This window comes from Muscardinus avellanarius (assembly GCF_963383645.1).
Source record: "Muscardinus avellanarius genome assembly, chromosome: 10".
Lineage (NCBI taxonomy): Eukaryota > Metazoa > Chordata > Mammalia > Rodentia > Gliridae > Muscardinus > Muscardinus avellanarius.
Window position 1 is genome coordinate 74,089,434 of NC_137796.1, and position 24,946 is coordinate 74,114,379.

At 50.6% G+C, this 24,946-nt stretch overlaps 1 protein-coding gene across 2 annotated transcripts in view; it reads right to left on the reverse strand.

The window, feature by feature from the left end:
* Nucleotides 1-5,278: 5,278 nt before the first annotated feature.
* The window catches only part of MMD2 (monocyte to macrophage differentiation associated 2), a gene marked incomplete at both ends in the record, with an annotated part of 47,643 nt that continues 27,975 nt past the window's right edge, over nt 5,279-24,946 (reverse strand). For both annotated transcript variants that reach the window (XM_080704605.1, XM_080704606.1), the window contains 6 exons: nt 5,279-5,482; nt 7,744-7,813; nt 9,043-9,144; nt 16,394-16,468; nt 18,988-19,148; nt 22,676-22,757. In XM_080704605.1, the coding sequence (XP_080560731.1) occupies nt 5,279-5,482; nt 7,744-7,813; nt 9,043-9,144; nt 16,394-16,468; nt 18,988-19,148; nt 22,676-22,757 (694 nt within the window). The remainder of the gene's footprint in view (nt 5,483-7,743; nt 7,814-9,042; nt 9,145-16,393; nt 16,469-18,987; nt 19,149-22,675; nt 22,758-24,946) is intronic.

Here is a 24,946-nt window from a genome sequence, read left to right on the forward strand (position 1 = left end):
GGTGTGGGGCTGGGGATTGAATCCAGGGGCACTCTACCTCTGAGATACACCCCCCAGTCCTATTTAACTTTTTATTTAGAAACAGGGTCTAAGAGCCCTGCTAAGTTGCCAAGGCTGGTCTCAAACCTCTGATCCTCCTGACTCAGTCTTCCAAGCACTGAGATTACAGGTGTGCACCAACAATGCCCCACCAAACTATTGCCTTATTACGGTACTAAATGCCATTTCTCTTGTGGTGCTGGTGGGGCAGCTACCTATTTGCATATGACTGGCACAGGGGAGAGATAAACTCATGGCCTCCTCCCTGCCCCATCCAGCCCCAGCAACAAAGCAGGTCCACAGGCCTTGGGCACACCACACCGGCTGCCTGGCCGGCAGAGGGCTTTGGGTACCACGTGCCCTTGCCCTCCAGAGATAGTGTCAGCCTTCACCAGCTCTCGGAGGTGGCCTGACGGGGATGAAGACTGAGCTCTGCACCCTCAGACTCCCCGGAACTGGCAAAATCAGGACACAGTGGTGGGAGGCAGGCTCTGAAGAAAGGGGCTTCACCTATGGCTCGGAGCTCAACTCTTCAGAGCAACATAACTTGGAGCCTTGGGAAGAGGAAGGATAAGATTCCCATGGACCTGGAGCCAGACTCCAGGCCTGCCCTGCAGAAGGTTGACGGCCTGGGACTTGGCTTCTCTGAGTAGCCTCAGTTTTCCCATGTAATAAAGCAACAGTGATTTCATCTTGCTAGGTCTTGGGTGTAAATCGTGTAAGAACACAAACACTGATGTGAATCTGTACATGTTTCTAAGTGTGTATATGACCTGTCATGCTGATAAAGAGGAGAACAGTGTGTGGAGCCAGGCATCTGTAATCCCAGTACTTGGAAGGCTGAGACAGTCGGATTGCAGGCTTAAGACCTGTGCACTGCATGATAACTTAGTGAGACCCTGTTTCCAAATTAAAGATAAAATAGGGCTGTAGTTCGGAAAGAGTGCTCTTGGGTTCAGTTCCCAGTGAAACACACACACACACACACACACACACACACACACACACACACACACACAGTGCATGGCCCAGGCAGTGTGTGCTGTAAACAGACTGTCCAGAAACAGGAGGCTTCAAAGCATCTGCCAGTCACCAAGGCGCAAGCAAGCTCACCCTGGCCGGGCTACAGCAGGTTCACTACTTGCAAAGTCGCCAAGTACTTGACAACCTGTCTCCAAGGGACCTGCGTGCAGGTAAAGAACACCGCATCCTTATGGCCTCCGGGTCCCTCTCCAGCAGAACGGCAGCACCCCAGGAGGTGCCTCCCGTCCCCTCAGAGTGCAGTGTGACATCCCCTCCCCACCACACCTCCCCTCCCTCCACCCATCACATCACCTGCGAGACAGCATGCACCCGCCTCTCCCTCCTGCTAGAGAGGACTGTTCTGAATCTCCCAGGGAAGCCAGTACCCAGGTCCTGGGATGCCTGGGCTCCCCCTGGGGATGGACACGGTGGCCACTGTGGAGAATGCGTGGTCCAGCGACAGGAGGCAGAGTGGCAGCCATGGCTGGGTGGCACCGATGACATGACGCAACCCAATAAAAACTGCCCAATAAAAACTGGGAGGTACTTCATGAGGAAAGGTCCTGGTCACGGATGGGTACACATGTGTCGAGAATTACAAGAGGGGTCGGATGAATCGTGGCATGTCTGCTCCGTGCAAACATTTAAAACGATGTTGACGTGGCAAATAGTGGCTCATATACCGCTGGTATAACCACTGTGGAGATTAGTATGGAGGTCCCTCAAAGGGCAAGGAATGCAACCACCCTATGAGCCCCCTATGTCACTCCTCAGTATCTTTCCCCCAGAATTAACGTTCGCACGCTGCAGCGACACGTGCATAGCCGTGTTCCCAGCAGCAACCTCACGACAGCCGAATGATAACCAGCCTAGGTGTCCATCGACAGGTGAGTGAATAAAGAAAATGTGTTATATACACGCAATGGAATTCTGCTCAGCCATAAAGAACAAAATCATGTCATTAGCAGGAAAATGGATGGAACCGGAGAATACTAAGCTAGGTGAGATCACCCGGGCTCAGAAAGTCAAAGGTGGTATGTTTTCTATCGTAGTTAGAAGCTAGAGAGAATAGAGGAAACAAAGGGGATTTCAGATAAATGAGGAGAGAAACCAGTGGAAAAGTGGAAGAGGATTATGGCTGGGGGTAGGGGAGGGAAGACAGAGGGCTGAGGAAGGAGACGGTTCAATAAATGTTCTGTCCATAGGTGACGATATCACTGTCAACCTCGCTAGATGCACAGGAGTCACAGGTACATACGTGCGTCACTTCAAATCTTGCTATGATGTATAATTACATTGCACCAATAAAAGTATAAAAATAATGTTGACAAAAGTTTTGAAATAAAATGGAAACAATTTTTTGGTACTGAGGATTGAACCAAAGGGCAGTCTACCTCTGAGCTATGCCCCCAGCCCCATTCTATTTTTTATTTTGAAACACAGTCTTGCCAAGTTGCTGAGGTCCTTGGTAAATTGTTGAGAATGATCTCAAACTTGTGATCCTCCTGTCTCAGCCTCCCAAGTACTGAGGTTACATGTGCCACCATGCCAGGGTATATGGAAAAATATTTTAAAAATAAGATCTCAAAGCATGTATGGAACCAGAGATGTAGCTCAGCGGCAGAGCACAGGCCCTCGGTTCTATCACAGCACTACCCAAAACAAAAACAAAAAGTCAGACAAGACACAGAACAGAAGAAAGTACAAAAGAGAAACCACCGAGAGGTCAGGAGTGGTTGTGTATAGCAGGAAGACTCTGGGTAATATTTTCTATGATTTGGGGGTTTTATAAATTTGTTCTTTTTTTTTTTTTTTGGTTTTGGTACCTGAGATTGAACCCAGGGGCGTTCTACCTCTGAACTATACCTCCAACTCCCCCTCCCCTTTTTTTAAAAAATTGAAACAGGATCTTTCTGCGTTGCTATGGATCCTGCTAAGTTGCTGGGGCTGGCCTTGAATCTGCGATCCTCCTGTCTCAGCCTCCCAAGGACTGGGATTACAGGCATGTACCATGGGTTTTATAAAGTATTTATAAGTGTGTATTATTTTAATGAAAAAAATCATTGTATTTAAGAAAAGGGACGCCCTTCCCAGTCACTGGGGCAGACATCCCCTTAACCTAGACATGAGCTTTGATGAGTCTGAGAGTCCCTCCTCAGAGGTCACCTGACACTTCGCACTGTCTAGAAACACTCCTTTACCTCGATGCAGGCATCAGACTGAGGGTAACTGCGTGTGGTGGTACATGCCTGTAATTCTAGTCTTTGGGAGGCTAAGACAGGAGGATTACAGGTTTAAGACCAGCCTTGGGAATTTAGTGAGACCCTATTTCAAAATCAAAATATAAAAGTAAAAAGGGCTGGGTATAGCTCAGAGGTAGAATGCCCCTGTGTTCAATTCTCAGGAACACACACACACACACACACACACACACACACACACACACAGAAGATGATGATGACCCAAGTCGGTGTCCCAGGTCCCCGCCACCATCCCTAGGAATGTGCTTGGTCCCCACTGGCCCCCTGGTTTTCTTCTCAGCTTGGCATGGGGGCCACACTTTGGGAGTCTTCCAGAACCTCCCTGCCTCTAGTTCTCTTCCCTGGCCCCAGGTCCAGGCAGAGGTCAGGTCCCCGACTCCTGCATCCACCCTCCCCTCCAAACCTTCTCCTCCGCCCTGACTTCCAGCCCTGACCCCCGCTAGTTGGAAACACTGGTGAATCACAGGCAGGCTTACCCAGGGTAGCTCAGGGATCGGGAGGGCCCGTGCAGGCACACACACACACACACACACACACACACACACACACGTGCACACACAGGCAGGTGTACAAAAGCAGCCCCCAAACACCTGCCTCCAGAAACAGTCTGTCTGAGGAATGTGTCAAGATAGTTTAATTGTGGCTTAGACAAATGGGATTCCAGGTACCTGGGCCCTGGAACACCCTGGAATGTACTCCAGCGAGGCATGATAAGGCACCCTGTCTTGGCTCACCCTCCTCTAACCCCATCTGGCCAGGAGTCAAAGAATGAGACCCTCAAAATTGAAGACACTTTATCCAGAGATTCAGAGGTGTGCCAGGTTAGATCCCTGAGCCAGGCCTGCCACTCTCATCTCCAGCCAATGTACAGGTAGCATTGTGCAGAGAGGCTGGCCCGGACCGGGCGGTGTGAGGTCAGGCCTGGGGACCGTGTGGCCGGGCGACCGGGCACTTCAGAGGTTGAGGGACCCGGGCACTCTGTGCAGGTCCACGTCCAGGTGAGGCTACGGGGCCCATCCATGCAGCCTCTAAGAGCCGCCGCCGCTTGGCACCAGGAGAGAGTCGGAATGTTGGTGGAGCAAATGAGCCAGTCCCTGGGATCTGTTTGTCCCTCCCATAATTTCTCTGGGTTTTTCAGGATGGGGAGAATTGGCCAAGTAACTATATCCACACCCCCCTTGACCCTCCTTTGTATTGAGAGCCAACCAGGGAACAAGAAAGCATCAGGAGCTGCTCAGCTGCTCAGAAAGCATCAGGTGGTGCGTGCCTCAGTTATCCCCAAGCTGCCCACTCCTGCAGCTTCCCCAGAGGGGCCTGGGGAGAAGGAGTGGACAAGCACGCTCTCCCGTCTGGCAGCTTTCATCTCTCTGGCCATAATCCCCTTTCAGGGTGCAGCTGGCAGGACAGGACAGACCTGCAGAATCGACTGGAAGTGGCCACCCAGGGCAGCGAACTGCAGAGAACTCTCACCTGGTGCACCTGCTGCAGTTGGTTGATGCTGTCTTCCCAGGGTCCAGGGGGGTTCCCCATTCCTCATCTATGAGCTGAGCGACTGTCCCTAAACAGGGGATAGTTCCCCAGGCAGAACTGTGGCAACATAGATGTAGACCCTGGAGTCCTGGCCAGATTCCTCAGGACCTTAAAATGTACCTGTTGGCCCATCGCCGCCCAAGTTGCCCTTTCCCGAAGATGTTAATGTTGGTTGTATTAGGAAACACTTGTCTAAAGTAGAAACACATTACAGGGTTAATTTCTCCTCTGCAGAAATGACTAATTGCTTTCTTTCTTGCTGGGGACTTGAGAGAAGATCTGGCTGTTACCAGAAGGAACCTCAGACCCATGGAGAACTCTACCCAGAAAAGCCCTGGTGCCATGCTCTGGCTTGGAGTTCACAGATTGCTTCCCATGATGCTCTGCTCCAAATGTCCAAGTGTCCCATGAGGTCTGAACCACCCTCATTTAGACACCTTGGTCTGCAGGGTGCTGGGCAGGTAGAGGTACCTCCAGATGGCATAGTAGTGAGTGCCAGCACCGAATGCCACAAAGAGATGCCAGATGGCGTGGGCGAAGGGGATCCTGCCATCACTCTTGAAGAACACCATGCCCAGGCAGTAGAAGGCCCCTCCGGTCATCAGCTCCCAGATCCCCTCAGTGTTGGGCTGTTGGAAGACAGGGCAGAGCACAGCTCAGAGGAGCAGCCAGCCAGTCCCCACCACCCTAACAGAAAGACACCCGCGTGGCGAGCCAGCCAGGAGTGCCCGTGGGTGTCTCAACACCATCCTATCACCAAGTCTCCCTGTGTTCATTCTCAAATGTAACCCACTTCTATCAAAATCTCAGAGAATATGTGTGTAGCTTTTTATCATTTCTAAAAAATAATGCAGCTGGGTATATACCCAAAGAATTGAAATGTGTGATTTGAACGGATATTTGCACTCCCATGTTCGAAAGGCAAGAGGTAGAAGCAGCCCGAGTGTGTATCAGCAGGCATGAGTCGATAAGCCCAAGGCGGTATATTCATACAATGGAATAATATTCAGCCTTAAAAAAGGACACTCTGACACACTCTACAACATGGATGAGCCTTGAGAATATGCTGCTCAGTGAAATAAACCAGGCACAAAAGGACAAATACTGCAGGATCCCACCTCTAGGAGTTACCCAGAGTCCACAAGGGCAGAAAGTAGAATGGGGGTTACCAGGAACTGGGAAGGCAGAGCAAGGGGAGTTGTTGTCTAATGAACTTGGAGTTTCAGTCTTGCAAAGATGAAAGTGTCCTGTGGATTGATGGCGGCAGTGGCTTCATGACCTTGTGCGTGTACTTAATGCTGCCGAACTGTACACTGAAAAATGGCTGAAATGGTAAATGCTATAGCCGGGCACGGTGGCACATGCCTGTAATCCCGGCACTTGGGAAGCTGAGAAAGGAGAGTCACAGGTTTGAGGACACCCTTAGCAATTTAATTTCAAAATAAAATAAAAGGGGCTAGGAGTGCATCTTGGCAGTGGAATGCTTCTATGTTCAAATACCCAATACCAAAACAAAACAAAAAACTCCGTTAGAGCCCGGGGCGGTGGCACATGCCTGTGATCTTAGTACTTGGGAGGCTCAGACAGGAGGATCACAGTTTTGATGCCAGCATACCAAAACTCAGCAGGGACCTATTTCAAAATAAAAAGGGCTGAGGATATAGCTCAGAGGTAGTTCATCTCCTGGTTTAATATCCAGTATCACATATACATTAAAAATAAAAATTAGCCCAGCGTGGTGGTGCACACCTATAATCCCAGTATTTGGGAGACGGAAACAGGAATATCACAGGTTTAAAACTAGCCTCAGCAATTTAGTGAGGCTCTTAGAAACTTAGCAAGATCCTGTTTTCAAGTAAAAAATAGGGCTGGGGTGTAGCTTGGAGGAAAAATTCCCCTGAATTCAAGTTCAATTCCCAGCAAAACACATACATACTCTCTCTCTCTCTCTCTCTCTCTCTCTCTCTCTCTCTCTCTCTCTCTCTCTCTCTCTCTCTCTCTCTCTCTCTCTCTCTCTCTCTTTGAACAGACTGCATAAAACTATAGAACACTTGCCAATAATAATAATTTTTACAATAACAACCACTGGCCTGGGGTAGAGCTCAGTGGTAGGGTGCTTGCCTAGCATGCGTGAGCCCGTGGGTTTCACCCCCAGCACTGAACACACACACACACACACACACACACACACACACACACACACACACACACACCTATCATCTGGCCCAGCTGGGCTGAGGTTCCTGCGCTCCTTTGACACACAGAGCAGCTGAAGCTCCAGGAGAGGAGACCCATTTGCCACGGTCACAGGAGACCCCGGCCCCTGAGGTCAGAGGAGCTGCGGTCTCCCCAGTTCACCCGCTCCTGGGCTACATGGCCTTGGCTGGTCACTTCCCCTCGAGGAGCCTAAGCGTCCTCCTGTGTGAGGTGGGGGTGTCAGGTCCCTCTCGGGGGCACCTGGGCTGAACAGGGAGGTTTGCTGTGCCACAGGGCATGGCGGTAGGCGGCTGCCCCCTTTCTGCCTGCTGTCCTTGGACCACCGAGCAGCTTAGAAAACTTGAGACACTGAGGGAAGGGCCGGGGAGACCGGAAGCTGCTCCAGCCCTGCCGCCCCTGCCAATGATATCCCCAGGATAGACTGAATTTAGCGATTGGCTCCTACTGTGTTCCAGAACACTCTATTCACTGCCTATGGGTTTCTCGGTCCTTAAGCAGATGAGAGATCTGAAGCACAGAGCTTGGTGGACTTAGTCACATGGGGAGTAGTGGGGAGCCCGGTTGGGCCCCGGATGTTTAGGCAAGTCCTGCTGCACCACTGAGCCTCAGTTTCCCCAGCTCCCACGCAAGAGGGCTTGCCTTGACAGTCTCTGGCCTCAGAGGTCGGACTTACCATGGAGAAAATGACCAGAGCAGGGAAGAAGCCCATCACTACGTAGCAGAGCAGCTCCACAAGTTTGTACCTGGCAGGAAGACAAGCCGTGTTGGCCTCAGGAAAGCACGCAGCTCCCCGATGCTGGGGAGGAGGGGGCTCTCAGCCAGGCGTGGTGGTGCACGCTTGTAATCCCAGTACTTGAGAGGCTGAGACAGAAGGGTCGCCAGTTTGTGGCCAGCCTCAGCCACTTAGTGAGGCCCTCTGCAACTTAGTGAGACCCTGTTTCAAAACGAGAAAAAATAAAATTGGGCTGGGGGTTTGGCTCGGAGATAGAACACCCCCGTGTTCCATCTTAGTCCCCCCCCCCACACACACACACGAAGAGAAAAAAGAACACTTTCTGTGGTGCTCCTGGGCTCCGACTTTATCCAGCTGTACCAATGGGTGTGTGACTTGGGGAAAATCTCTTTCTGTCTCTGAGATTCAGTTTCCATCCCTGCAAAACAACATGCTGGAGCCAGAACAGGGATCAAATATATCAGTCATAGTCTATTTGCAGGCATGGATAAACTCAGCCCATGGCAGACATTACTATTCAATCCCAGCATCTTTACCCACAGGGCATAAGCAGTCACTCTCAGTTGATCTGAGTTTCTTGAATCAATTGCAACCTACTTGCAAGCCTGGATTAAGTGACCTCCAGCCCCCGCCCCTAGAGCTTTGAGAGCCCAGGATTCTGTTGTTATTCCTCTTGCTTCTCTAGGGTGTGTGTGTGTGTGTGTGTGTGTGTGTGTGTGTGTGTGTGTGTACTGGGGATGGAACCCAGGGCATTCTACATCTGAGCTACTCTCCAGCCCTTTTTTATTTTTTATTTTGAGTTGGGGTCTCACTAAATTACTGAGAGTCTCACTAAATTATTGAGGCTGGCCTCTAACCTGTGATCCTTCTGTCTCAGTCTCCCAAGGACTGGGATTACAGGCATGCACTACCATGTTTGACTCTAGCCCTATTTCTTTCCCCATGTAATTGTCCCCAGCCCCTGTCAGCAGGAAGGGGGTTTTGAGAACATGATACTCTCAAAGCCTACAGAACTATCTGCTAACACAGCCCAGTGAAGGAGAGAGACAGTGACCCAGTTCAATGGGTCTAGGAATCTATGATGTCTTTTTGAAATATACTTCCAATTGGCCCTATAGGCTGTGAGGCCCGGGCCAGCTGTGAGTTGGAACACTGGGATGGCCTGTCACACTTCCGAAATTATCCTGGAATGTCACCCACCCAGGGGTGCTCCACCCTGAGACTTTAGCCCTGGCTTACCTCTCATGGAAGAAGAAGACATAGACAGTGCCCCCAGAGGCCATAATCCAGACCAGCCAGCGCATGTGGGAAGCCCAGGGACCCAGCTCCCGGAGGTTCAGCCTGGGAGAGAGAAATTCAAGGGCACAGCTTGAGGAGGACCCATCACAACCTAGCCCTCCATGGCCGGCTGTCACAGGAAACCGACCCCAGAGATGCCCTGTCCCCTGCAGCTGCACAGGGGGAACAAGGACCCTCCAGAGAAGACTGTAGAGAGGTGGAAAGGGCCCTGGACAAACTGAAGCAGCAAGCAATTATGGGCTGAGGATCCCTTATCCAAAGTTCTTACAGCCTAAAGTGTTCAGATTTTGGATTCTCTTTCTCATAATTTGGAATATTTGCATATTTATAACGAGATATCTAGGAGATGGGACCCAAATCTAAACATGAAATTCATCTGTCTCATAGACACCTTATATGCATCACCTGAAGGTAATTTTGTACAATGTTTTCAGTGCCCCTACATTTGGACCCACAAGGCCCCTTGATGAGGTCAGGGCTAGATTTTCCACTTGAGAGGTCACAGCAGTGCCATCAGGCTTTGGATTTAGGAGCATGTCAGATTAGGGATGTTCGCCTTGCATTAGAGGGAAACCAGCAAAAGCAGACGGTGTCTAAGAGTGAAGAGAGAAGGAGGGCCCCAGAAGAGTGGGAGTGCATGTGAATAAAGCCTGTTTGGAGGACAATTTGGTCAATTCCATCAAGCCAGTATTCAAGGTGCAACACACAGCCAAGGAAAGAGTTGTGTGTGCACATGAAGACACAGACAGGGGCATTGGTTCCAATAGAAAAGGTCTGGAAGACACTCCATGGTGCTCAGAAAAGGAAGAGAAAATAAAGATTGTATGCATCTGTACTTCCTATCAACGCATTGCCTTGCTGCGCTGGTCCTGCTCCTTTTGGTCGGCTCTGTAATAACACAGCTGGGCCCTGTGGCTCCCCTTCCTTTGCAGCAGGTGAAATACTACGTTTTGCCAGTAGAGGGTGCTGCTCTGGGGAGATGCTGCCGGAGATTCCTCCCTGCTCCAGCCGGGCTCCTTGAGTGCTCTTTTCTTCTGCACAGCTCATCCCACTCATTTGTCCAGTGCTAGATGCCTGCAGGGCACAGTTTCCTGAGCTGTGCCCTTAGCTGTGCTGACTTAGGTAACAGCATAGCCAGGGGCCTCAGACCAAGCAGGCCGGGGTTCCATCCCAGATAGCTGCCTTCCACAGTGCCCTCTCAGCGCCCCCTCCCGCATGCCTGGGGCTCCCACAGCACTTCCTGCCCTGCATGCTGAGGGTTTAGCTGCCCAGAACTGCCCTGCCTGAGCTGCACATAAATGCTCTACATATCTGAGGGAGGAGACACTCTTCTCTGATCATCTCATGCTTTTCCTCTATATCAGTATATGATTTGCAATCATTTTTTTGTTTTATTTTGTTTTGTGGTACTGGGGGTAGAACCCAGGGGCACTCTACCTCGAGCTACATCCCTAGCTCTATTTCTCTGTTTTTTATTTTTTATTTTTTGGGTACTGGGGTTCCTGGAAGCCCTTCTACCTCTGGGCTACACTCCCAGACCTAATATATATATATATATATATTGGAAACAGGGTCCCTTAAGCCAGCGTGGCTGGCTTCGAACCTGCGCGATCCTCCTGTCTCCGCCTCCCAAGTGCGGGGATTACAAGCATGTGCCACCACGCCCAGCCCTAGCCCTATTTTTTATTCTTTATTTTGAAAGAGGATCTCACTGAGTTGCAAAGGGCCTCACTAAGTAGCTGAAGCTGTCTGAGAACCACAATCCTTCTGTCTCAGCCTCCTAAATGCTGGGATTACAAGCGTGCGCCATCGCTCCCAGCTACAGTAGTTTTTATGCTGTTTTTGCTGAACTGAGTTTATTAATTCATCCTATCATGATGTGGCTTTGCCCTTGTGTTTCTTTAGGACTGAAATCACCACTTTCATTTCCTCCAGTTGTTTTCTTTTTATCATCTCCTATTTTCTCTCTTGCTTAATTTACCTTCATTTTCTTATTCAGGGCCTGAAGTCACTGCAGCTCAGCAGAGCCATTGTAATAAAGACCTGAACTGAAGCAGAGGAGAGCAGGGAAGAGAGGGAGCTGGCATCTTTTTGCCACTGCCTCTAACATGGAAGACACAGGGAGAGGATGCAGGAGACTAGCAGCAGAGCTGGGAGACCTTCCCTGAACTGCACATATGCTTAACCCAAGACCAAAGTAAAAAGCAAACGAAAAATCAAAGAAGATCTCAGGCTATCAAGATAAGCCAAAGATTAAGAATAATGGATGGGACCAGCAGCCCCAGTCCTGCACACTAGAGGGCGCTGCTTCCTTTTCCTCTCCCAGGGATGAAAGGTGTGAGCAGCAGCCCCGGTCCTGTACACTAGAGGGCGTTGCTTCCTTTTCCTCTCCCAGGGATGAAAGGTGTGAGCAGCAGCCCCGCTCCTGTACACTAGAGGGCGTTGCTTCCTTTTCCTCTCTCAGGGATGAAGGATGTGAGTAGCAGCCCCGCTCCTGCACACTAGAGGGTGTTGCTTCCTTTTCCTCTCCCAGAGATGAAAGGTGTGAGCAGCAGCCCTGGTCCTGTACACTAGAGGGCGCAGCTTCCTTGGCCCCAACCCCCTGCTCATCTTAAGCTTCCAGAAGCATTCTCCAGGGTCCTCAGTAAGAGGACAGATAAGGACGCCCTCTGCAGGTTTGGCTTGTAGGCAGGACTTCACAGGATGGCAGCTGGGGAGTGAGGTAGAGTTAGGGTGCACCCTAACTGCTGCAGCTCCACTCTGCCTCAGAACCTTCTGGAATTACATCATTGGGCTGTGTCTTCTTTGTCCAGTAGCTGATACGGACTTGTCTTTTGCCCTCCCAATTATGTATGTTTGTTTTGTTTTGTTAAGCATCGGGGAAGATTTGATGTCACGTGATTCTGCCAGTCTTCTTTCATTAGTGACAAGGTCCTGCCTCAGTAACCACATGAAAGATGGGCGCAGTGCACATCCTGCCCCTATCTTGCTTCTTGTCACGATAGCCAGAGGCCAAATTACCTTTATCTCCACTTTAGAGGTCAGGAACCTGAGATTCAGAGATTCAGTAATTGCTGAAGGGCACATGGCTACTCTCACTGCATGATCTGTTCTCTTTCTACTACACCAGAGCCTTTCAACCTTCTATTAGACTGCAGCAACCATCCCTCTTTTGTGTGTGTGTGTGGGGGGCACTTAGGTTTCAACCCAGGGGCATTCTACCTCTGAGCTACATCCCCAGTTGTTTTTTTTGTTTTGTTTTGTTTTGTTTTGTTTTGTTTTTCCGGATCTGGGGATGAAACCCAGGGGCATTCGACCTCTGAGGTACACCCCCCAGCTCTATTTTTTATTCTTTATTTTGAAACGGAGTTGCACTGAGTTGCAGAGGGCCTCACTAAGTACCCAGTTCTATTTTTTATTTTAATTTTTTAATTTTTTAATTTTTTATTTTTGGTGCTAGGGGTGGAACCCAGAGGCTTTCTACATTCGGGCTACACTCCCAGACCTATTTTATATTTTATTTGGAAATAGGGTCTCACTAAGTTGCTGAGAGCTTCACTAAGCAGCTGAGGCTGGCTTTGAACCTGTGCAATCCTCCTGTCTCAGCCTCCCAAGTGCTGGGATTACAAGCATTTGCCACCATGCCCAGTTCTTTTTTAATTTTGAAATAAGGTCTTACTTAATTGCTGAGGGCCTCACTAAATTGTTGAGGCTGGCCATGAACCTTCAATCTTGTCTCAGCCTCCCAAGTACTGAATTACAGATGTGTACTACTGTGCCAATTTATAACACCCTTAAAAAAAAAAGTCTGAGAGCCGGGCATGGTGGCTCATGCTTGTAATCCCAGCATTCAGGAGACTGAGATAGGAGGATCGCGGCTTGTGGACAGCCTCAGCTACTTAGTGAGGCCCTCTGCAACTTAGTGATACCCTGTCTCAAAATAAAGAATAAATAATAGGGCAGAGGGTGTAGCTCGGAAGTCAAATGCCCCTGGGTTCCATCCCCAGACACGCAAAAAAAAAAAAAAAATCTGGGCTGGGCACAGTGCTGCAGGCCTGTAGTCCCAGAGCTTGAGAAGCTGAGAAAGGAAGATGACTGGTTCCACATCAACCTCTGCAATTTAGTGAGAACCTATTTCAAATTTTTAAAAAATTTGGGGCGTAGCTTAGAGGTAGAATACCCTTGGGTTCAGTCCCCAGTACCCAAAATAAATAAACAACTATTCTGCAGGTTTCTTACGCAAACCCCAATGTAAAAAGCAAAAACAAAACAAAAAATAGGGTTCTTCTGAGGAGTTAGGTTGGGCAGCCCAAAGTCTGTCATGCCTCCATCCTCCCCGTGGTCCTCTGGGAAACCTCCAGGCTCTGCAAAGAACAGCTCGAAAACCAGGACAATGCAAAGAAAAATGTCCCCCAGTAATTCCAGTCACTGTACCTGGAGTTTCCCTGTCCCCATGCACCCAGTACCCAGCTCCTCCGTCTAACTCATTTCCCACATCCAGCCTCCCGATTGAAGGAGCTCTCAAACCAGGGTGCGTCTCTCCACCTCTCTCACCTTGACAAGTGTGGACATCGGCACCCTCGGCGGCCGTGTGCCCAGTTGGACCATGCGCTCACAGCACAGGACAGAGAGCCGGTGCCTTTGTTGGTGCCGTCCCCTCTGAGGCTGGCAGTGGAGCTCAATCAGTCACGGCCAGGGGCAGAGAATAGAAACTCGGGTACTCTGACAGCCAGGGGAGGCCATCAGCAGGTTCACTGGAAATCCCCATCAGCGAGTTAGTGCAGCTAAGCACAAAACCCAAGCTTCATTCTTCTTGGAAATGGACAAAAAGAGACCTGGGGAGATGATCAAGTGCCCGGTGACAGCAGGTGGCACCCAGAGATGGCGCAGATCCAGGAGGAGCTGGTGCCTGGAGTAATCTCCCTCCGCAACTGTGGCTGCTCTTCCCTTCTGCCCTGGGCAACGCTGCTGGACCCCATCTATCTGCCAAAGCCACAGCCCTGCAGCCAGAATGCAGGCGAAAGTCTAGACATCCCTGGTGTGATGGCCAGAAGCACACGGGCTTTCAGGACAGCCGAGCTGGCTCCAGTCTCCCAGCCGGCTCTGCCGTGAGCTCACATCTCAGGATGTCCCCGGGGAGATGGCAGCAGGGCTGCTCCGCTCCTGACAGACGCCGGCGTCCCAGGGAAAACCAGCCGTGGGAACCCGGCTGTACCTCTTCCCCACCACTTTCAGTCCCTCACGGGCCGCTCAGAGGTTCCTGCTTCATATCTTCTATGTCCATCCACCCTGTCCTCTCGGCCCCCATGGCCACCGTGCCAGCCCAGGCCGCCGGCATCTGCAGCAGCCTCCTCTGTCGTCCCTGCCCATCCGTCCAAGAGTTAAGTGCACGCCAGCGTCCTGAGTACGGACCCAACAGAAACGCTATATGTGATGCTTACACGGGTACCTGAATGCCTTGGGGGTCACAAACACCCCCAAACCTTCAAACTGTGCACACGAACACCCATAGAAAAAACAAGTATTCACTCTGAAGACCGCCCAGTGAGGAGAATGAAGGGGCAGGGAGGGCTCACGTGACCGCTGGGGCTCACCAGGCAGCGTGGCACAGAGAAGAAGGTGTGTGGGACAGTGGTCCTGCTGCTGTAGGGAGTGCAGAGGGAGCAACGCAGCAGGAGTTGGTATTGCATTTAGGCGGGGCGGGGCTGGCGGAGGGGCTGCTTGGGCTCTGGGGACACCTCTGGCTGTGGTTTTGGTAAAAATTCAGTGAGATGTTGACTCGTGTGTTATGTATGCCTCAGCAAGACATTCTTGGGTTTTTGTTGTTGTCGTTGTTGGTTTTTGTTTTTGTACTGGGAATTGAATCCAGGGGCATTCTACCTCGGAGATACATCCTCTCACTCTATTTCATTTTAATTTTTTGCAGTACTGGGAATTGAGCCTACAGGCATTCTATCTCCGAGCAACACCACTATCCCTATTTTTTAATTCTTTATTTTGAAACAGGATCCCACTTAGTTGTGGAGGGCCACACAAATAGCTGAGGCTCACCCTGAACCTGTGATCCTCCAGTCTCAGCCTCCCAAGTCCTGGGATTACAAGTGTGTCCCATCCCACTTATAATGTGATTGTAGCCAACCCATCCATGCACATTGCTAATGATGGACAAAGATATACACCACAGCACTGTTTGTTATAGCCAAAAAGTAGAATGACGTTGCATACTATCCATAAATATGCTTAGGGTGGCAAAGGAATATTATGCAGCTATTAAGAGGAACATAGATTTTTTTTTTTAACAAAGAACGGAAATCTTCAATGTTCCAATATGGAAAGATGTTCCCAGCTTCATTCCTAAACAAATTGCAGAACAATTTGTATAGCTTTCTTCCATTTGTATTAAAAGTAGACAGAAAGGAGAATTATAAATATACACTTTATAAATATAAAATACATGTATAAGGCTATATGTGTGAGACCCTGGATTTGATTCCCAGCATCTCAAGTAAATAAGTAAATAATTAAAAAATACATGTATATGGCCAGGTATGGTGACCCATACCTGTCATCTCGGTACTTGGGAGGCTGAGACAGGAGGATTGCAGGTTTGAGGCCAGCCTTAGCAACTTATTGAGACTCTCAGAAACTTAGTAAGACCCTGTTTCAAAATAAAAAAATAAGGACTTGGGGGGTGCATGTATACCTATATTTATTTAGACATGTATATGCATAAGCATATTCATATATACACATATATAGACATACATGTTTTCTCTGTATGCGTTATATAACTCTGGAAGGAGCTGGTGTGGGGCGCACACCTGTAATACAAGTACCTGGAAGGCTGAGACAGGAAGATTACAGGTTCGAGGCCAGCCTCAGAAACTTAGTGAAACACTCAGCAACGGAGTGAGACTATGTTTCAAAATAAAAAATGTAAAAAGGGCTGAGAGTATAGCTCAGAGGTAGATCACCCCAGGGTTCAATCCCCAGTGCACTAATTAATAATAATAATAATAATAATAATAATAATAATAAATAATGCTGGGGTGTAGCTGTAGCTCAGAGGTAGAATGCCCTGGCTTTAATCCTCAGTACCAGTAATAACAATAACAACAACAACTCTAGAAAGATACACAAGAAACGCGTGAAAAGTGGTTGCTTCCTGGCAGGAGGACAGGGTCTTTTCACCCATCCCCTCTGTGGAGTCAAGGAATCACCCAGCCAAATATAAACACAAATTGGAAGACAGACGGGGAGGCAACCGCCGGGGCAGCGCGGTGATACTCACCAGGGCGCATAGGAGGCCGCTATGAAGAAGTAGATGACCATGCGGTCGAACATGTGCAGGCAGTGCTCCACCATCCTGCGGGGCAGAGAGGGGACGGTCACGGTCCAGGCAGCAGGAGCTCCGGGCGCCCAGAGCCACGGCCTGCGACCACCTGGCCTTCCCGGGCGGGGAAGGCTGGCTGGGGCAGACTGGCCTCCGTCCGCCTCAGTCTCCCGCCTCCTGTGCGTGACCAGAGCAGCAGTGTTCAAGCCAGGCTCCTGCCGTTGTGGGAGAGCATGGGGACGCCTCGGGGTCGCCTCCCTACAATGGAGCAACTCTGTATCCCGGGTTGAGTACTGGGCTTTCCAAAAGTTTCCAAATAGGCCGGGCGTGGTGGCGCACGCTTGTAATCCACGCACTTGGGAGGCAGAGACAGGAGGATCGCGCAGGTTTGAAGCCAGCCGCTCTGGCTTAAGAGACCCTGTTTCCAAATAAAAATATAAAAATAGGTCTGGGAGTGTAGCCCGGAGGTAGAAGGGCTTCCAGGAACCCCAGGACCACCAAAAAGAAAAAAAAAAAATGTTTCCAAATAGAGAATGAATCCTATGGTTTTAAAAGATGCACTGATGCACAACTTTGAGCCCCCAGAAGCTTCTGGGTCCTGCCACCTTGTTCAGAAGAGCTGGGTGAGCTCTGCTGCCTAGGGGCCATGTCACCTGGCAGGAGTCTTTAGCCTTTGCCAGCTCGGTTTCATCCTCTACAAAACAGGAGAACAGGGTGTGGCTAGGACTGAGATGCTACTTAGCTCGCGCATGCCCAGAAGCGCACAATAAACTCCGGAGGTTCTTACTGTGGCCTTGCCTTGAACAGCCAGCTTCAGCCCTCAGTCCACGAGACTAGTGTGGCACCAGCCTTCAAGATGGCTCCAGGAGCCATCCTGAAGTCACAGGCCCGCACAGTGCCACCCACAGAAAACAGGCAGAAATGAGGGTGTGTGACTTCCAAGGCTAGGTCATAAACTATTACAGGCTCTGCCTTGTTCTTTGGGGTCACTAACTTTGGGGAGAAACACCCACCATGTGGCTGCAGGGAGGTCCAGCTGCAGAAGAACTAAGCGTCCTCCTAAAAAGCCGGCGTCAACGACTCCTAACCACAGGACAGAGCATAATGGAAGTAAGCCCGTCAGCCGCAGTTGGACCTTCAGATGACACAGCACCAACTGATATCTGGCTGGAGGAGGGACCCTGAGCCACAGCTCTGAAGCTCTTGACCCTCTAAGGCTTCAGAAAACAATAGCCAGGCGCTGGTGGCACATGCTTGTAATCCCAGTACTTGGGAGACTGCAACAGGAGGATCGCAGGTTTGAGATCAACCCCAGCAACCTAAAGACATTCTCAGTAGCCTAGCAAAACCTTGCTTCAAAACAAAAAAATAAACCGGGCGTGGTGGCGCACGCTTGTAATCCCGGCGCTTGGGAGGCTGAGACAGGAGGATCGCACAGGTTCAAAGCCAGCCTCAGTGAGGCTCTCAGCAACTTAGTGAGACCCTGTTTCCAAATAAAGTATGAAATAGGTCCGGGAGTATAGCCAGAGATAGAAAAGCCCCTGAGTTCCACCCCCAGTACCACATACACACACACACACACACACACACACACACACACACTCATATATATATATATATATACACACACACATATATACATATTATGTATATATACATATATTCATACATATATACATACATACACATATATATACATGTGTATATATATACACATACATACACATATTATGTATATATAATATTTGGGGGATCCTAGGGATTGAATCCAGGGGTATTCTACTTCTGAGTTACAGCCTCAGCTCTTTTTATTTTGATTTTGAAACAAGGTCTAAGTTGCTGAATTACTATGCTGGCCTCAAACATGCAATCTTCCTGTCTCAGCCTCTCAAGTACTAAGATTACAGGTGTACACCACTGCACCCAGCTGATGCTGTGTATATTTAAACACAATTTTAAAATTTAAAAGCAAAAGAAATTAAAAAAATAAATTTAAAAATCAGGAGCCGGGCATGGTGGTGCATGCCTGTAATCCCAGTACTTGGGAGACTGAGACAGGAAAATTGCAGGCTCAAGGACAGCCTCAGCAATGCAGTGAGCCTCTCAGCAGAATCCTGTTTCAAAACCAAAAATAATAAAATAGAGCTGGGGTGTAGCTTGGAGATAGAATGCCCCTGAATTCAATCCCCAGGATCAAAAGAAATTAAAATTAAAACAAATCAGGGATTCTCATGCCTACATAGCAGAATTGTTATAAAGATCAAGGAATGACATCCCCACAGTGCCTGGAACCTACTGCCGAGAGAGTAGTTTCAGTGACTGTGTCCCCTACCCGAGGCCTTCGAGGCAAGCAGGGGGGGCGAGGCCCAGGTGGGTAAGGGGTTCTCCCGGGGGGCTCAACCCCAGAGATGACCCAGAGGGCACCTCCACTCTCAGCCCCCTCCCGGCTCAGCTGAGCAGGTCCCGCAAGCCCTTGGTCCTGCCCCATCCCTCAGGCAGGTCGGGGGGTGTCACCGCGCCGCAGCGCCCCCTCCTGGGCGGGCAGGAAGTACCTGAGGTGACTCTTCTTCCAGGAGACAGTGTGGAATATGGTGGACACCACAAAGAGGCCGCACAGGCCCAGGCCGTAGATCCAGGCGGAAATGGTCTCCCAGTCATCGTCCGACAGGAAGTAGAGGTTGGAGCTGCCCAAGATGCTGGGGATGATCCAGAACTGTGGACAGATGGACAGATGGACAGGCGCTGCAGCCGAGCCCTGGGCGGTGCGGGATGAGCCCCAGGCCCTGGCACCAGCCTCCTTCCCTCCCTCCCTCCATGCCTCCCTCTAGACTGTGCTGCCCAATGTAATGCCAACATGGTGGCTGCTAGACCCTTGCAGGGTGGCCAGTGCTAAGAAAAAAATTCAGTCATTTTTTTTATATTCCATGAGAATGGATTTAAAGTTAATTTTAAAATTGGCACTGGGGAGCCGGGCGCGGTGGCGCATGCTTGTAATCCCAGCATTTGGGAGGCTGAGACTAGAGGATCGCGGTTCACAGACAGCCTCAGCTTCTTAGTGAGGCCCTCTGTAACTCAGTGAGACCCTGTTTCAAAAATAAAGAATAAATATAGGGCAGGGGGTGTAGCTCGGAGGTCAAATGCCCCTGGGTTACATCCCCAGACCCACAAAACCAAACAAAACAAAAAAACTGGGGATGGAACCCAGGGGAATTCTACCTCTGAGCTACACCCCCAGCCTTATTTTTTATTATTTATTTTGAAACAGGGTCTCACTGAGCTGCAAAGGGCATTACTAAGTACCTGAGGCTGTCCGTGAACTGCGATCCTCTGGTCTCAGCCTCCCAAATGCTGGGATTAGCCTCTGCCAATGTGGCTGCCTCCTTTTTATTTCTTTTTTCTTTTTCTTTTCTTTTCTTTTCTTTTTTCTTTCTGTGTGTGTGTGTGTGTGTGTGTGTGTGCGCGCGCGCGCGTGCGCGCACGCTGCTGGGTATTCTACCTAGGAGCTGTGCCCCCAGCCCAATTTTTTATTCTTTATTTTCTCTCTCTCTCTCTCTCTCTCTCTCTCTCTCTCTCTCTCTCTCTTTCTTTGCGGGTCTGGGGATGGAACCCAGGGGCATTCGACCTCTGAGCTATACCCCCTGCCCTGTTGTTGTTTTTTTTTTATTCTTTATTTTGAAACTGGGTCTCACTGAGTTGCAGAGGAGCTCACTAAGTAAGTAGCTGAGGCTGTCCGCGAACCACGATCCTTTGGTCTCAGCCTCCCGGATGCTGGGATTACAAGTGTGTGCCACCATACCCGGCTTATTCTTTATTTTGAAACTGGGTCTCACTAAATTGCAAACGTCCTCACTAAGTAGCTGAGACTGACCTCAAACCTGTGATTCTTCTGTCTCAGCTTCCCAAGTACTGGAATTACGGGCATGTGCCACCATACCCGACTATGAGACTACTTAAAAAATAAGTGTTGGCTGGGGCTGTAGTTTGGAGGTAGAATGCCTGTATATATGTCACTCCCGAGGAAGCACCTCCCCTGTCCTCCGTCTGACCAGGCTCCCACCAGTTCTCTGCTCTCTCTCTCTCCAGGGCAGTTCCCACAGCCGGCACCATAGACTTCCTTGTTCAGTGTTCTGCCTACACAACCAGATCTCCTCCGCGTTGCTAGTCTCTGGTAGGCGTGTGGTGAATATACACCGAATGAATGAATGAGTGAATGAATGAATGAATGAATGACTCTGTCTGGGAGCTGTGGCGCAGGACTATAATCCCAGTACTGGGGGGGGGGGGCTGAGATCACAAGTCTGAAACCAGCCTCAGCAACTTAGACTCTGTTTCAAAACAAAAAAATAAAAAGGGCTGGAGCATAGCTCAGAGGTAGAATGCCCCTGGGCTCAGCTCCAGCACTACAAAAAAATAAATAAAATAAAGAGCCACATTCCATGCCTGTTCACAAGCCGAGGATGCAGTTCCAATAAGGCCGTCGTCTGACTGTTTCGTGTCCCCCTGTGACCATCTACAGTGCCTAGTGTCCATTCGTGCTCTCATTCATTCCGCAGACCTGCGAGCACAGGACGCACCCTAGGCGTGAAAGGCCACAAGGTGTGAGTGTGGACCCTCTGCCTCACTGTGTGCCGGGAGGCTAAGGGCGCCCTGGGAGGGGGTGAGCCTGGGGCGCAGCTCCTCCCGGAGCCTGCAGAGTGGCTGTGCCTTGGGCCTCGGGGCCCAGAGAAGAGTGGGCTGCTCCCCTACCCAGACCCTGTGGGATGGCCAGCTATGGCCAGCTCGGCCTCGCTCCAGGCCATGGGCAGATGTCCCCCATGCCTCCAGCTACACGACCTGCACAGCCACCCTTGGGAGCGGATCTCAGGACGCCTACTCCACACAGGAGGAAACTGAGGTCAAAGCCAACAAGTGACGGAACTGGGATTTGAAGACAGGCCTTCTTTTGCTGGAGGCTTACTCTTGGGGTTACCTTGTGACTTGGCCAAACTGAGCCTCAGTGTCCCCCCTCTTTGAAGCTGAAAGCTTTGAGATCCTGTTCCTCAGATTTCCTCCTCCTCCTCCTCCTCCTCCTCCTCCTCCTCCTCCTCCTCCTCCTCTTCTTCTTCTTCTTCTCCTTCTCCTTCTCCTTCTCCTTCTCCTTCTCCTTCTCCTTCTCCTTCTCCTTCTCCTTCTCCTTCTCCTTCTCCTTCTTCTTCTTCTTCTTCTTTTGTGGTCCTGGGGATTGAACCCAGGGGCATTCTATCTCTAAGCTATACCCCCAGCCCTTTTAATTATTTTTATTTTGAAACAGGATCTTGCTAGGTTGATGAGTCTCACTACTTGCTGAGGCTGTCCTTGAACTTGCAATCCTCCTGTCTCAGCCTCCCAAGTACTAGGATTACAAGTTTGTGCCATCTCGCCTTGACTTTCTCAGACTGCGCCAGGACTTCAGACCGGTGGGAGCGGGCTCTGCTGGGCGGCGCCTGCATTCAGGGGTTGGACTAATTGGGGCCAGCGCCATTTATTCTTTTTTTTTTTGTGTGTGTGGGTCTGGGGATGGAACCCAGGGGCATTCGACCTCTGAGTTACACCCCCAGCCCTATTTTTTTATTCTTTATTTTGAAACAGGGTCTCACTGAGTTGCAGAGGCCTCACTAAATAGCTGAGGCTGTCAGCGAACCGCGATTCTCAGGTCTCAGCCTCCCGAATGCTGGGATACAAGCGTGCGCCACCACGTCTGGCTTCCATTTATTCTTCTTCGTCCTCCCACCTGGAGGCCTGGGCTCCCACAGAAGCCATCAAAGCCCCAGGGACCAAGAGGAGGGTGCAGGGCTAAGGACTGAATTGGTTCACCTCCTCTCTGAGATACCAAGGGGCCCTGTGGGGCCTCAGATCACACGTACTGAGCAGTGGGCTGGGGGTACTGCCAGGCAGCTCAGGGTGCCAGCTCAGGGCTCCCCGGCATCTGGGAAGGCTGGAGACGGTGGGAAGAGTGTGTCCAAAGCACAGTCACCGTCGATATGTGTGAGCATGCTATACTAGGTACTAGGGAGCTACTGAAGGCTCTCAGAGCAAGAGAGCACACGCTCAGTTCCCTAGCCTATTCCAGTGGCCTTCCCTGGAGATCTCCCACACCCTTTGGGGGACATGGGGGACTTGAGGTACAGGCCACGTAGGGGGAGTAGAAGTCTGCCTGGAGAGGAGGCTGGCCGCGCCTGGAAGTGTCCCTCTCTCAGCCCCCAGCCCCCAAGGGCCACTCACAGCATGGGTGGCACAGTTGGCCGCGTGTTCGTACTCCGTGGGTTGGTACCTCTTGTGGGCGGGGACGCGATGGTTCATGAACCTGCGAAGAGAGGCAGGGTGCGGGAAGGCTCAGCGGGGAGGCCTGACGATCTCCCCCTACCAGAGGGAAAGGGCCCTCTCCGCCCCGCAGCCTCTGCAGCACCAATGCGCTGGGGCTGCGTCCCAGTAAACCCAGCGAAGCCCAATGAGAACTTAGTACCGGATGGAGGTGGGATCCCAGAAATGGCAACCATAAATTGAGCTATCGTTGGGCTGGCACTGTCTGTATTGGGGTAAAACACGGCGATTGAACCCAGGTGCATTCTACCTCCAAGCTACACTCTCAGGCCTTTTAAGAAAATTTAATCAAGTTCTCCCCAAATTGCTGACACTCATCCAGAACCTTCAGTCCTGTCTCAGTCTTCCAAGTACTGTGATCACAGGCATGGGTGTTCTCTGCTGAGCCCACACCTGCATATGGACTAGACATCTCAGCGGGGTGTGGTGGCACACGCCTGTAATTTCAGTCCCTGGGAGGCTGAGCAAGGAGGATCACAGGTTCAAGGCCAGCCTCACCTATTTAGCTCCTGTTTCAAAATGAAAATAAAATAAAATAAAATAGGGCTGTAGGTTTAGCTGGGAGGTAGAATGCCTCTGGAGCCGGGCGTGGTGGCGCACGCTTGTAATCCCAGCATTCGGGAGGCTGAAACCCGAGGATCGCGGTTCACGGACAGCCTCAGCTACTTAGTGAGGCCCTCTGCAACTCAGTGAGACCCTGTTTCAAAATAAAGAATAAGAGTAGGGCAGGGGATGTGGCTTGGAGGTCAAATGCCCCTGAGTTCCATCCCCAGACCCGAAAAAAAAAAAAAGAATGCCTCTGGGTTCTTCAACCTTCAGTACCCCAAACAAACAAATATCCCTGGTGTTTTGGTGTGTGGAGAAACCTCCAAGCATCGCGTGCAGTCTGGTCCTCCCCGGGGCACCGTGTGGAGCTACTGCTTGGCTTATGGATGTGGAGGCTGCGGTAATGGACCTCCACAGAGGGGCGAGGAACGGACATCAAGGATTCAACCCGTCCGGACTGACTTCCAAGCCTGGCTCCAGCAGGACACGGCTGTGCAGGAGCATTTCGTCAGCTGGGGACGACGCTGCAAGGGTGGGCTGGGCAGTGTGGAGAGGCGGGTGAAATCCGCACGCTTTGGCTCTCAGGCTGGCCGGCAGGACCGACTGGGCGCTCAAAGGATGCACTAGGTGGCGGGTTTACCCAGCGCCGTCCACCAGAGGGCGCCGGACATTCTTCCAGCATACCAAAAACCTCCCTTCAGGATCCCTAAGACTCCTACACCCCATCCTCCAAGAGCGAGTGAGTGTGTGGTTCAGAAAAAAGGGCTCCGTGCAACCTGGTTCACTGGGCATTCTGTATGCCAGCGTCCTGTTAGCTCACAGGGCATTTTCTGAGCACTTCTGTATGCTAGACTCACTGAGAAACTGCCCTGGGTCCCCTGGAGTCTGGTTTTCCTAAACTGGACCCTTGGCACCTGGATGAGTCCTGGGGTCCAAGTTAGCTCCCCACCCACCTGTGCTAAAAACTGCTGTCTGCCTACATCACGCCCTAAAGCCATGGTCATGTGATTCCATTGCCATGTGGTTCAGTGGTCAGTGTCACTCAGAGTCCTTTAGACACATGAGAAAACTAAGTCTTCCTACCCTAGTCAGCAAGTCCCTGGGCTTCTGGGCCAAGCCTGCCAGACCCTGGGGCTCCGCCTCCTATGGTCTCAGCCCCTTTCCTGAAGCAGATTAGAAACTGTGTTTATGAGCCGGGGTGGTGACCCACGCTTGTAATCCCAGCATTTGGGAGGCTGAGACAGGAGGATCCGGGTTCGCAGCCAGCCTCAGCTACTTAGTGAGGGCCTTTGCAAACTCAGTGAGACCCTGTTTCAAAACACAGAATAAAAAAAAAAATAGGGCTGGGGGGTTTTCTCAGAGATAGAATGCCCCTGGGTTCTATCTCCAGTACCACAAGAAACACACACACACACACACACACACACACACACACACACACACAGCAAAAAAAAAAAAAAAAACTGGGTTTATGTCCAGGTTCACATATTTGTAATCCCAGAACTTGGGAAGCTGAGACAAGAGGATCACAGGTTTAAAGCCAGCCTCAGCGATTTAGCAAGACCCTGAGCAACTTAGTAAGACCCTGTTTCAAAATAAAAAGCACTGGGGCTATAGTTGGAGGTA